Genomic DNA, 14987 nt, shown 5'->3' with positions numbered 1-14987 from the left:
GTTTCCTTGTTTAGGGCAAGTTCTCTGACAGCAAGAACTATATTTTTGCCTTTCTTTGCATCTCAGACACTTCTCACAGTGGCATATAATAAACTCTTTTGGACTTGGAATCAGGAAGACCCAGGTTCAAATTTGACCTAAGTCAAATAAAATTAAATTCCAGAGTACTACACTTAGAATTAACCACAGACACTTCATAATTATATAACCACGTAAAATGAAGATAATGATTATACCTTCTTCACAGGGTTTTTGTGAGGATCAGATGTGTTAGAACATGTTTAATGCTTTGCAAATCTTAAAACACTATATAAATGTAAAGCATTATAATTGTAATTGTGATTATTATTAACAGTAATAATATCAGATGTTATTTTGGAGATTAAAATAGTGTAGTTTTTAAAATAACTCCACTTAGTCAAAAGACCTGGATTCAAAAGTGATGACTCTACAATTTCCTAGGCATATTAGTTCCATTTTTTTCAGACTTAGTTTCTTCATATATAAAATGGAAATAATAATATTTACAGAAGATATCTCAAGAGTTGATTGTAAACAGAGGACTTAGTATGATTATTATTATATTTGTTTGGTGGTGATTGGCTTTATGTAGAAGTAGGATCCCAGTAGTCCTAAAGGGGAATATCCTGTTTATATCTAATCCCAGAATAAGTCATCAAAGCCTAAGCTTGGAAAGACTCTAAGAGGTTTATCTAATTGAACTTTTTATGTAATGATTATATTATTTCAGTATCCCCAGTAAGTGGTCATATCATGTACTACCCAATAAAGTATTTGTATGAGGTAAATATATATGTTAAATATTGCCTTGAGAAAGGAGAAATCATGGACAGGAAGTTAGGAGACCTATTAGATCAGACTCTGCCACTAGTTTTCTATGTGAACTTGGTCAAATTTTTAAAGTTTCCTCATTTCTCTTATTGAGTTGACTAACCTAAATGTTAATTAGGGTCAGTTCTGGCTTTGGCATTCTGTGGTTTTTTTTTTTTTTTTTTGGAAGATCACCATATTGACTGAGGTGATAGAATTTCTGAGGTGTTGGTGCCCATAGGAGCCTCACGCATTTTCAGCTCCAGACAGCTACCATATTTCTCCACTTGTAACTCCCTAGCCACTGAATGTGAGACACTACCAAAACATAATGTTGTGATGGCAAAAAAAGCGAATCCAAGGCAGGGGGCCCACCTAACACCACCTGCTGTCATGATAGCCTGTGTCCCTATGGTCCTTTTTCTTTTATCTGAGTCTGTATAGGACGCAAGTCCACATTGCAGCAGCTGCCATTGGTGCTGGTGATTATGATCCTCTACTGTTTGGGTAGAGGTGAAATCTTGTTGGCAGAGCTGGGCTCTCCCCCTGAGCCTTACATAGTCATTTGAATCTGAGGGCTTCCAACAGGAACGTTCAGTTTTTAAATCGGTTATTGGAAGCTTGCTCGGCACTCGAGTTTCTGCGTGCAGTGTTAGCTTTAATTATCTGGGTAGTTATAGCTGTATATTATGAAAGTCAGGCAATTAGATACGTTCCTTGAAGCTATGGAGAAATTGCAGGCTATCAAGTGGAGGACTACCCAGGCAAATCTGATCGCTGTTAATTGCATGAAATGTAAAGCAAGGGAAAAAATGCAGTTGCGTAGATAACTCTGCAAAATATTATGAAACCCAAAATGATTAAATGAATAAATTTTTTTCTGGGTTTTGATCCTTTCCCCCTGAAAGAAAGATACTCCCCTTTCCCATGGATTTCTCTTTATCTCCCCAAATATCAGATAGTCTCTACCCATCACTAGCACACCTACCTAGGAGATCAGGTTCAGCAACCTCAGGAATTGATGCTAGTTCTTTGACCTCAGGCATATCCCTCTCCTTCTCTTGAGTCTCATTTTTCTCTCCTATTGGATTGTATTAGATAATCTCTGGTTTTTTCTAGCTTTCATAGTTTGTTCTTTATTCTAAGGACCCTTACAGCTCTAATAGTACTTAATTAACTTGAATTCTGTCAGCCTTTGGATAAATCCTAAACTTCTTTATCTTAAATCTTGGGAGAGGATGAAATTACTTTGACTTCAAAATTCTTATTTAATAATTGGCTAAAAGCAAGACTTAGCATTTCCACCTGTCCATTGCCATCCAGTTGTTATCAGGCCAAAGCTGTGTTCCAACTTTCTTTCTTCTAGGACAGCACCTCAAAAGATCAGTGAGTATGAAATAAAAAAGAATTGGAGAAATCATCCTCTGGCCGAATCTACCTTTTCCATTATTATTATAATGCTATTATATAGTCCCCAGTCTTCTGATTCAGTGGTTGAAGGGAGAATTGGAGGAATCATCCTCTGGCTGAATCTACCTTTTCCATTATTATTATAAGGATATTATATAGTCCCCAGTCTTCTGATTCAGTGGTTGAAGGGAGATATCTTTTCCTGGGAGCAGAAAAATCTTGTCAACTGACTTGGGAAGGAGACTGAAAGCCAGGACCTTCTCCTTTCTTTCTCCATAATTCAGTGCTTGACTCAGTATCCCTCTCTGCCCCAAATTCTATATTCATATTTTATATGTTTAAGTTTTTCTTAGTAGTCTAACTTCCCATTGTACTTAAGTATTATGACCTAACCCTTCACTCCACTCAAGCTACTGACAGGGGTGTCTTACACTTGTTTCAAGAAATGAAAAATTCTTTTGTCTCACTGTTCCATCTCTATATATACCTTACAATTCCAACACTCTTTTTCTTCCTTGCTGTTCCTCCAAACACCATCTCCTCCCCTCCCCCAGTACCTTTCTAGGCCATCGCTCTTGCTCTGGCCATAATTTCTCTTTCTTCCGCAATCTTTTTCCTTTAGTTAGCAAGTTCTCCTCTTACTTGATCTTGACTCTTGAATCCCTTGTTCCATTTATTCCTATTGCTGATCATACCTGTGCCACTCTTCTCACATGTTGATAAATGGAGCTGGATAAAACCATAAAAACTATGCTGCCTATGTTCACTGGAAGTTTATGTTATCTAATTTCAGCTGAGCCCTTAAAGTGACAAGGCAGTCCCATCTCATTCACCATGGATTTCCTGTTCCACTAACTACAGTGTCTATGGTAAATGTACTCCTCTCCTCAGGCCTCCTACAGAACTTTTTCTACCTCTTCCTCACCTGAGAACCTTGCCTCAGGCTTCACTGAACAAAACTAAGGCTATTCTCTGAAAGCTGCCTCTTCTCTTCCCTTCTTCATCTCTCTTAAGTTCTGATAAAGAGATGTGTCCTTCTCCTTGCCAAGGCCAACTTTTTGTCCCTACTCTCATTCCTTTCTAGTAATCTTTAGTCTCCCTTTATCTATTATTTTCTTAGACTGTGACCTTCTCGAGAGCAGAGGCTGTCTTTTGACTTTTTTGTGTCTTCAGAATTTAGAACAGTGTCCTATATATAATAGACACTTAATTAAATGTTTATTGACTGTCTACAATTGCTCTCAAATCTCCCTCTATCCCTAAAATATATTCACTAGGTCCTTCCATCATTGCTAGTTCTTATCCTATATATCTTCTCCCCTTTTTAGCTCAATTCCTAGAAAAAAAAATCTACCTGTAATGAATGGTTCTATTTCCTGCTTTCTTGTAAAGGCTCTTCAGTCTTTCTACTTTATCATTCAACTGAAAATTTTCTGTCCAAAGTTATGCTCCCTTCATTGCTAAATCCAGGGACTTTTTTTCAATTCTTAGTCTTCACAGAATCACAGAATTTGGGAGTTAGAAATGTGGACCTTAGTGACAGTCTAGTTCAGCTCATATATGAAAGATTTCCTGCAAAAACATACTAGATAAGTGATCATTTAGTTTCTGCTTGAAGACATTCAAGGAGTCAAAATCTTTCACCTCTTTAACCAAGCCCATCAGACTTTTGGACAGTTCTCATTGTTAGGAAGTTTATCCTTATTTCAAATTTAAAACCGATTCTTTTCAACTTCCACTTATTGCTGTTATATCTTCTGGGGCCAAACAGAAAAAGTCTAAATTCTCCTTCACAAATTAGTCCATCATGTAACTGAACACTAACCCCCTCAAGTTTTTTTTTTCTTTTCTTCTTTTTTTTTATAATGCTTTTTTGTAACGACTGCACTCGCATGCAGGACACCCCAGAATCAGTCGGAGTCAGGATAAGCAAAAGTGCGTCTTTATTCTTGGTCCCCAGGGGTAGAAGTGTAGGGGATGGAAGAGAATCTCTGCAAGCGTCTTCTCCCTTGTCTACCGCAGAGCATGTGCCTGGCTAGCTTTTCTCCACCCCCTAGTTCCTCCTACAGTCCTCTATACACCAATCATTGAGCCAGCACGGATAGTGGAAAGGACCATTTTCCAAGCACATGCCCATAGAGTGTTGTCCAATCAGTAGTTAGCCTCAAGCACTCAGCAGTTCCGATCTCAGTGCATAGTTTCAGTGCTCTAGATTTTTTATTTTTCCAAAATACATGCAAAGATAGTTTTTAACATTCAGCCTTGCAAAACCTTGTGTTCCATATTTTTCTCCCTTCTTCCCTCCTTCCTCTCTCCCCTAGTTAAATCTTTTTTTCTTCAGACTAAATGTTCTCAGAACTGATCTTCACTTAGACACCTGAAAATTAACTGTATTAGTTGTTCTTTGGCAGATACTCTAGTTTATCAGTGTCCTTCTATAACCAGATGCCCCAAAAGAAATCTAATATGAAGATAAGATTTTAAAAAGTTAACGAACAGTGGGATTATCACCTTCTGAAACCTCTGAGTTAAGCCCTTCCTAATGATTGCTCTAATTTTTTGGTTACCATGGAAAAATTGGTTTCTCTTCATGGCTTCTCCACTTTATATTTGTAGAATTAATTTTTTGTGTGCTTACATATAAAACTTTACATTTATTCTGATTGAGCTGCTTCTTACTAGATTTGGTCAGTGCTGACTTTTTTGCAGTAATTATTACCCTGAGCTGGATTCCAATCAAGTCTCCTTTGATCCTTATCTTACAATACTAACTGAAAGTATTTTCCCCTAGTACTTTTGGGCTCTCTTCTGTTTTTTCCCTTTAATCTTTTAGTTGATGTTCTCATTGACTTCTGTGATTTTAATTAGTCTATTCAGATAACTTTCAGATTTATATATATCCAATTTTAGACTTTCTTCTAAGGGATAGTTCCATATCAAATTCAGATCTGGCCTCAAACTTTTAGTAACTTTGTGATCCTGAGAAAATCACTTAACCTCTGCTGGCCTCAATTTCTTCAGTTCTAAAAGAGGGAAAATATTACCTCTCTCTTAGAGTTGTCATGTATATCAAATGGAATATTATTTGTAAAACACTTAGCACAGTACCTGACTCACAGTGTACATTTATATGTTCTACCTGGGCCAGAGACCATGCTCTGGAGGTTATATCTCTTTCATTTATTTCTAGGAGTCCTGGGGCCCTACTGTTTTGATTGATTAGTACCTCTTGTGGACCACTATTAAATGTAGCTAGCTTCAGCTAACATCTCCCCTTGTGCTGTCCTCTTTCTCAACCTCTTGAGTTTTGGAACTATAGTCAAATCAGAATTGGTATTGTCTCTAAAATCCCTTAAATGTATTTTCTTGTGGTTTCACTCACCATCCCTACAACTTTCCAAGCTAGAATACCCCCTTCCTGTCTACCACTCCTCCTTATTATCTCTCCCATTGAAATATAGGCTCCTGGTGGTCAGGGATGCTTTTTGCTTTTGTATTTGTGTCTAACCATTATCACAGTGCTTGGTGCATGGTAAGCACTTACTAAATACTTAATTCATTCATTTACTCTTCACATATCTCAAACTCAATGTATCCAAAACATTATCTTCCTCCTCACCTTAAGAATTCTAACTTCTTTATTATTATCAACATCATTATCCATTGTGAGATATCAGTCCATTGCCTAATCTTATCATTTCTATCCCTACAGCATCTCTCTCTATATTCCATTCCATCTACTCATTCAGGAGACCAACACCCTGAGTTCAACCCTTATCACCTCTTAATATCCTCCTAATTTTTCTACCTTTCTTAAGTCTCCAATACATTCTTCACACAGTTCCCAAAATGATTTTCCTAAAGCATGAGTTGACTGTATCATCTTCCCCTTTTCCTTTCTACTTCCCATTCCCCTTTCACTTCATAAACACCATTAGCGCCCTAATACCTCTAAGATCAAATTATAGACTCCTCTGTTTGTAACTTACATCTCTTCACAACCTGTCCTCTTCCTACCTTTCCATTCTTTTTTCACATGCTTGCTATGATTCAGGCATAGAATCATATATTTAGAGCTAGAGGAGATAACAGATAAGGAGGCACAGAAAGATTAAACGACTAATATAGATACACATGGGCATAAAGTGTTAGTGGATAGAAAACTAATCTTGAAATTAGAAAAATCAGAATTAGAATTTGACCCTATGGTACTTAGTTTCCTAACCTGTCTCAATTGCCCTTACTTACAAAGGATGCTCCATCTTCCATCTCTGTGCCTTTTCCCATTCTTAGTGTGCTTTTCTTTCAGGAATCCCTGATTTTCTTCAAACCTTAGCTCAAAAGCCAGTTTTTTAATAGTCCTTTCTCATTTTCCCAAATTATATTAGTACCTTAAATTTTGAGGTTATATGTATATGTACTTTATATGTATTTGTGTATATCCATGTCCATTAGAATGTAAGCTTCCTGAAGGCAGGGACTGTTTTTGCTTTTTATTTTTATTCCCAGTGCCTAGTACTTAGTAAATGCTTAATAAATATTTGCTGATTGATTGAAATGACTATCAGATGGGACTCCTCTGTGCATTTTCCTCTGGAATTCCTCTCCTCCCCCCCCTTTTTTTTTTTGACATTGGCCTGGCCTGTCTGCTTTTTTCTCCAGCAACAAGCTTACATGCCTTACGGACTTCTCCATCCAACAAAGTGATTAAGACCCGTTATAGGATAGTGAAGAAGAATTTTCCATCTCCATTCAGTGTTCCACCTTTCAACATTCCCAGTTCAACATGGAGAGCCAGGCGGCTTGCAGCATCCAGGTAAGAGAACTGAGTACCAAACTGATGTTTTTATTCACTCATTTTTCTTCAAAATCACAACAAAGTGCTATCATGGTCATCTCTAGGGAAGGGGGAAAACTGGGCCCCAGGTGCCAAAAATATTTTGACTCTGAGCAGACCATATGGGGAACTTTTTAAACTTTACAGTTCATTAGCTAGAGAATTGCTTCATTTTTCTGTTTATTTAGCAGTTTCTACACTAAACATACTTTAAAAAAAGACTCTCATTAGTAATCCTGTTAGCAGGCTAGTGGGTTGGGGGTGCTGGCGCTACTCAAGAGTGGCAATTCCCTATAGCTGATCAAGGATAAGAAGGGAGAAAAGAACTTTATCCTGCAGGGGTCCTCAAACTACGGCCCGAGGCCAGATGCAGCAGCTGAGGACGATTATCCCCTTCACCCAGGGCTATGAAGTTTCTTTATTTAAAGGCCCACAAAACAAAGGTTTTGTTTTTAGTATAGTCGGGCTCTCCAACAGTCTGAGGGACAGTGAACTGGCCTCCTATTTAAAAAGTTTGAGGACCCCTACCCTATGGAATAGTCCCTGATAAAATCATAAGAAGATAAGTTTTTCTTTGGTATTTCTATCTTTTCTCCTTCCTTACCCTTTCCCTACTCATTCTCTAAGATCACATCATAGAGAAAAATTGAAGAAACTTGGGCATAGGCATCATTTCTTGAAGTCCACATGACCGACATCTCTATGATCATTTAATATAGATATTTAAAGGAGATATAATCAGGTTTCTCTTCTCCATCCCGCCACCCCTCTGCTAACCCTGCCATTTCTCCATTGCTTTCAGGGGTCTGTTTACTCTTTAAATCTTCACTCTGATATTATTTGGAAATACTTAAAATAGAGAACAAATCCCTTCAATTGGTGCTAAAAGAAAATGAGGCAAACTGAATGTGCACCTGCCTGACTAAATCTTAGCAGCTGAGGATTGGAGTAAAAGAATAGAAGGCCCTTTCTCACACTTTACTTTCCAAAATTATGCTGTGTGTGTGTGAGAGAGTGTGTGTGTGTGTGTGTGTGTGTGTATGACAGAATAGTTTATAGTTAGGAGGCAGGTTAGTCTCATTAACTCTTAAGGGTCTTGTCTAGGTCCTGAGGAGAATGCCAACCTTTGGTTTTTGTTAGACAATTCAGTGAGAATTTCTTCCTGAAATAGAGACTTCTTTTTTTTCTATATCAACAGGGCAGCAAATAGATTTCCCTGAGGATGCTGCTTCCACACCTGCAGGTTTTACTATAGCTTTTGTTCTAGGCCAGAGCCTAGATCTGTTGAGTTTTTTTGAAGGTCTGCTGGGTGAGAGATCTTCTCTTATTAATGGAAAGTGGTGGGGGAAAGAAGTGATAATTCCTGATTGTAGAATTAGCGTCGACCACCATCATAGTCTTGTGTGTTTGCTATATGGGGAAGGAATATGAGATAAGAACAAAACAAATTCACTTTCTTCCTCAGTTGTGCTATTAGCTTGGATGAAATTTATATGTAGTATATTTGGTATGCAGTATATATGGATTTCCCTTTGTCCTTTGGTTGATAATTCGCACCCAACCTGGAAAGTTATTATTCTAATAATTTTGGTTACATTTGTATCCTGTTCCATTCAGTAACCTGGATAATGTCTATTTTGGGCCATTGCTAAATTTAGATCTGGAATAATAGAACAGTTACCTCTATGGCAGTTGGCTTGATTGTAGCTTGATTTGTCCAAACCCTAGGTCCCAAGTCCCCTGTAAAGCAAGGGTTTTCAGAAACATTTTGCATCAAGAACTTCTTGGGCAGTCTGGTGTAATTCATAGGCCCTTTCTCAGATTAATGTTCTTAAGTGCAGAGATTAAAATATATAGGATTACAAAGGAAACCAGTTCTATTGAAATATAGTTATCAAAATATTTGGTGGGGGTGAAGATCATGGATCCCATGTTTAGAATCCTTGGTTTAAAGAATCCTTCAGGTATCTTTTCCCTGAAGATTTGAATGTGGTCATTTGAGCCTGTGAAGTCAGGAAGTCCACTTTGGGCTTCAAAATAGTTGACCACAAGTAGGTGGTTCTAGTGTTGTAGGTAGATGGGGCAACTTTTCTTTCCCTGGCCATTGCTCATCCTGCCATCAGTAGTATTTACACTGAGATTTAAATGGTCCTAGAACTATGACTTGTCAGCAGAGCTCCTGAGTGAAAGAATCCAAAGTGAGTACTTAGGGTTTGAATAGGGGTAGAAGGGTATGGGTAGAAAGCTTCCCAAATTGCTTGTCTAATGCTAGTAAAAGATAGTCTACAAGTGATGAGTCTCAAAGGAGGTCATTGGTTCTTAGGGCTAATCCCTTTGCTGTGGGATTGTATTAAACTTCACCCTGCTGCTGACTTTTCTGGAGGCAATAGCTAGAAGTATATTTTAAATTAATTTTACTGCACTTTTTGTAATATTTTTGTTTTAAATAGATTTATAAGCAACTTGGGGGCTATTTCTACAAATTTATGAAGATAATTTTCACTCTCTCGATAAGGTTAAATTTACACCTGCTATTTCCATATTAATTCACATTGCTAAGTGGATCTAATTTTCTTCCGTTCTTCTATCTAGTGAGCATGGCCTTTCCTAATGCAATTTCCCCCTCACTAAATCACTGTGATCGGGAGTCATGATCAAGTTAAATTAACTTAAATTAATTTACTTAATAAGAGCTCCAGATCATTGTGAATGAGGTTAAGATTTATTGATTCTTACTCTCATTCCTCCCCCTTATCTCGGGGTGGTGTTTCAGAGTCCATGGCAAGTCCCTTGCCTGCCTACATATCCTTTTTACTGTAATATTTTGCCTAAAGCCCTAGAGCAGCTCCACACGCAGCATGCTTTTCTTTGGGTGTCATGTCTGTTAGCACCTGAAACTGATTTGCCTTTAGGATAATCTTCCTATATTATCCCAAAGATCAGGGTAGACACTAGTGCTTTTCATTCCTTCTTGTTCTTCACTTTTTACTTTCCCTCCCTTCTCTCTGGAAAAGCCTGGGAATTGGGGTTATGGGGTCAGGCTTGCCTGGGCCTGACTGCACCCCTTTTTCTGTGTCTTTGTCTGTCGTGGGTGTGGCACCCAGGCGTCACTGGACTTCATTGATAGACGTCAGAACCAGTTGGAGAGGACTCCATGTATGTGTAGTCATACACAGTTGCATTGATCTGACCCAGAGGACAGAGCCTAGAAGTGGATACTCTGCCCACTCCTGGTGGCGGGTGTGTTTTTCCTCCTTTCATCTTTTTCCGCTATTGATCCCATTAATGAGGCCACATGCTTTGGAATCACTTCTCTTGTAATTTTCCTCCCTGCTCACCTAATTATAGCCTTAACCTAATTTCTAGTTTGGTTTCAAGGTGAAAATCATGTTGGTAATCATTGTGGTTAAGACAGGGTTCTTCCAGGAAAACAGACTTCCTATAATGGAGTCAAGATTAGGAAGTACTATCTGTTATGGGAACCACACTAAACATGAACTCTTACTCCACCTTTTCATCTTGTATATTGAGTGGTCCTTTTATAATATACTTAAAGAACAGGTAAGGTCAGCAATTTGACCACAAACACCTTTAGATTTAATTTAAGGGAGTTACATCTGATAAAATAGCTTATATGTGTCTTATACACTCAAACTTTCACATACTTCCTACTTAATGTTTCCTATAGGCAATCAAGTTGGTAGCATATATAATTATTTTTTTAAAAATTAAATTTACATTGATATAGTTTGTATTTTTATATTGCTATAATATCCCTCTCACTTCCCTTTTCAGAGAACTAGCAAATAGTATTTTTAAGACTAAAAAAGACATAAAAGAGGGGAAAAAAATGAACATAACTGATCAATACTTCCCCAAAAGTTCAAAAATATCTGCATTGTGAATACATTTGTTGGACCTCTCACCTCTGCAAATGAATAGAGTGAGATTCTTTTCATATTCTTGTTTTGAGCTAGCATACTTAATTTTAATATGACTGAGACTGTGGAAGTAAATTATGGAAGCATAGAATATCAGAGTTTGAAAGGATTTTAGTAGTTTTCAAGTTCAACCTTTCTTTGAATAGATATTCTTTCCAAAACATACCTGACAAGTAGTAAAACAAGTAAGTTTCCTATTACTGGAAACTTAGTTGTATGAATTTTAAGACAACAACAAAACACAAATTACTAAATGTTTTATCTATGTCCTCTAAAAATCATCACTGTTGCTTTCAGCTATCTGTCCCTAACTGTCCATTACTTAAAAGAAAAAAAATGAGTTCTATTTGAGCAAAACTATATTTAAAAAAAAAAATCAACAGGGTGGTCACATCTGGCAACATGCCTTCTTCTCCACACCTTTGCAAAGAGGAGGGAAATATGTTTCACTATCAGACCTCTGGAGTCAAGATTTTTTCATTGAACTGATCGGATTTCTGATATATTTCAATACTTTTTTTACTATGTTTACTGTGATCTTCTGTATCAGTTTATGAGTCTTTCCATGTTTTTCTGAATTCTTCATTATGAGTCACTTTGAATCCACTTTGAAAATGGATGTTTTGAAGTGATCCTTAAGAGAGAATTTAAGTATAAAATGCTTCTGATTAAACAAAAAAAAGTAAAGCTAGAATTATTAGTTTTCTTTAAACATATTGCTTTCTTTAAGTGATTTGAATGCAATTTTCATTTCTATGTAATTTCTGAGTACATTGTGGTAAATTTATCCCCAAGACTAAAGGAGGAGGACTTTTTGGTCTGTCCTTCATATGGAGTGAGAGGCCAAGAGAAAGCTTAGTATGATCCTTAATTGAGTTTGGTTTTATTATGAGATTAAGAGACAGTGTAGTGTTATAGAATGAACACTAGACCGGGAGCCAGGAAAACTGATTATTAACTTTGCTCTTAAATGGCAATATGACCTTAACTAATCTACTTTCCCTTATAGAGTTTAAACTTACTCCTCTAAAAAGTTAGGCGTTGAACAGAAAGTTTATTAAATGATATCTAAGTATTGTTCAGTGTTTCCTCCAACAGGTTGCAGTTATCTGAATCTCATAAATATGAGCACCAGTATCACATGCGATACATCTTTATATCTCTTTAAATGAGTTTGATAGTGAGGAAAAAGTGAATTTGAGTTGTTGATCAGGTTATATTATAAAATACTTGAAAAAGAATGTTATTACATTACTTTGAAACATATGCCAGAATTCAAACATTTCAACAAATGCTACATAGTAGATGACCTTGAAGACCTGCTTTAATTAAAATGAGAAGCCCTATTTGTTATGGTCCAACTGAATTTAACACCAAGCTTCATTTACCTATGCCCTTCTGAGACTGGCAACTTTCCAAACAGTAATACCTTCCTTCTAGGGAAGAATTGAGAAGAAAAACAAAATAATTTTCTTGTGTTTCCTTAGGTTCTTTGTTCCTACATTCAGCTTTGAGCCTTGTATCCTCTTTGCTTAAAAACTCATATAGAATCATATAATGTCAAGAGTTAGAAATAGGTCTCAGTGACTATCTAATCCAAACTGCATCTGAAGAAGATTCTTCTTTATAGCAGTCTCTGTTTTTAGACCCACTTGGTAAAGGGAGAAAAGGAATAAGCATTTATGGAATACTTAGTATATGCCAGATATTGTCCTAAGTCCTTTATAATTATTATATCATACCTTGCAGGACAGATATTATTATTCCCCTTTACAGTTGAGGAAACGGAGGCAAACTAGTATATGACTACCCCAGGGGTCATCCAGCTACCTAGTTAGTTAGTGGTTGAGGTTGAATTTGAACTTGGGTCTTCCTGATTTCAGGCTCATGCTGTATCCATTGTTCTACCTAGCTGCTAGTAGAAATTCATTATCTTCCTTCGGATACAACCCATTTTGCTTTGAGACAACTTTGCTTATTAATAAATTTTCCTTATTTTAAGCCTAAACCACCTTTTTGAAGATTCTATTCATTGTTTTTCTCCCCACTGGGATCAAGCAGAAAAAGTCTTAATCTTTCTTCTTTGACAGCCCTTAAGATACTTGAAAATTCTTATTATGTCTCTTATAAGTTTTATGTACTTTAGATTAAATTTTTGAATTTTTTACCTAATCATTATTTGGAATACTCTGCTTAGCTATTTGCTATTCCCACTGATTTTAATGTTTTTCCTAAAATTTGACTCCTACAACTGAACAAAATATTCTAGATGAGGTCCAGAATACTATAGTTCAGCTTCAGTTTTGACTAGCTTTTTTTGGCTACCATGTCACATTGTTGACTCTGGAACTTTTAATCTTCTAAAACTCCCAGAATTTTTTTTTTTTTCAGGAGACTTGCTGTTTAAACATCCTTGCACATAATAAATTAATTTTTGAACCTAAGTATAAGTTTGCTTTTCTAGTTGTTAAATTTCATCTTGTTGATTTGGCCCAGTGTTTTAACTTAGCAAGATCTTTTGAACTCATGATAGTGCTGTCTAGTACAGGGGTCCTCAAACTTTTTAAATAGGGGGCCAGTTCACTGTCCCTCAGACTGTTAGAGGGCCAGACTCTAGTAAAAACAAAACCTTTGTTTTGTGGGCCTTTAAGTAAAGAAATTTCATAGCCCTGGGTGAGGGGGATAAACGTCCTCAGCTGCTGCAGCTGGCTCGCAGGCCATTGTTTGAGGACCCCTGGTCTAGTATGTTAGCCATTCCTGTTACCCTTGCATCATCTGAAAATTTGATGTACACCATCTTTACCTTTTTTCAAATTATTAATAACTTCATTGGACAGGAAAGGGGGAACTTACTGAGAGAGTATGGCAAGATAGTGAATAATAGTGATGGCAAAATTAAAAAAAAAAAAGTTTATCTGTGAAACATTTAAAAAATACTTGGAAGTTCAAAAGATGGATAAGCAGACATGATTCATTCTATCATATACTTAAAAAACAACTATAAATAATAGAAGTTCACAGTTTCATCTATACCTTTCTTTTTTGTTATTCTTCTTATACTAAAATGTTCATTTTGGTTACATTCATACATAATTAATGTGTAATGAAGAAAAGAATAAGAGACAGAATGTAATAGTTTGTATATTGTATGTTATAATAGCTAAAAGTAGTACATTGTGCTGGGCCTGAGTCAGAAAGACTTGAGTTAAAATTTGGCCTAAGTTAACTAACTATGACTCAGCTCAAGTTTCTTAATCTGTGTTTGCCTCAATTTCCTCATCTATAAAATGGAGATAACTATAGCACCTAATTCACAAGGTTGTTGTGAAGATCAGTGAGGTAATATTTGTAAAGTTCCCTGGTACAGTGTTTGGTACATAAATATTAATTATTATTATCAATATTCCTCTCCTATATTCTTAATAATATTCTGAATTTTATTATTGTTATTTATATGCTTATGTTAATTTTTTTTAGGCTGTGGGCTTCTTCAGGGCAGAAACTATATTCTTTTTCAAATATGTATCATACCCACAGTGGACATGTTTATTCAGTTAAACTAATCATTTGTTAAATTGGATAAATCACATAAAGGGATTTTAGCCATAAAGTTTATATGTAAATTATTATTATTATCATTATTATTACCTAGAATGAATTGTGTTCCACCAGCAGTTTAATAGTGCGTTTATCTTACCCCATATCTCTTTCAACATTCTGTCTTTTATAATGCTTGCCAGTTTTCTGGGTGGGAGGTGAAATGTCAGCATTGTTTTAGTATGTGTGTGGATATTTATATTTAGTATTTAAGTTGTAGCAATTTTATGTTTGCATTTTGCATTGTTTTTCTTTTGAAAACTGCTTACATCCTTTGACCACTTATTTATTCAGCAGTGGATCTTGGTCACAATATATTTGTTTCAAATATGTATAATTTTGATTTTCAAAGTTTTTTCACTCATTTATTA

At 36.3% G+C, this 14987-nt stretch overlaps 1 protein-coding gene across 1 annotated transcript in view; it reads left to right on the top strand.

Moving 5' to 3' along the window:
• ZC3H3 (zinc finger CCCH-type containing 3) overlaps positions 1 to 14987 on the top strand; it is a 495342-nt gene that overhangs the window by 218896 nt on the left and 261459 nt on the right. The window contains exon 4 of the mRNA XM_051971189.1: positions 6904 to 7057. Within this exon, the coding sequence (XP_051827149.1) occupies positions 6904 to 7057 (154 nt within the window). The remainder of the gene's footprint in view (positions 1 to 6903; positions 7058 to 14987) is intronic.

The sequence above is a fragment of the Antechinus flavipes genome, chromosome 1 (assembly GCF_016432865.1).
Source record: "Antechinus flavipes isolate AdamAnt ecotype Samford, QLD, Australia chromosome 1, AdamAnt_v2, whole genome shotgun sequence".
Classification (NCBI taxonomy): Eukaryota; Metazoa; Chordata; class Mammalia; order Dasyuromorphia; family Dasyuridae; genus Antechinus; species Antechinus flavipes.
This window is presented reverse-complemented; position numbering and strand designations above follow the sequence as displayed.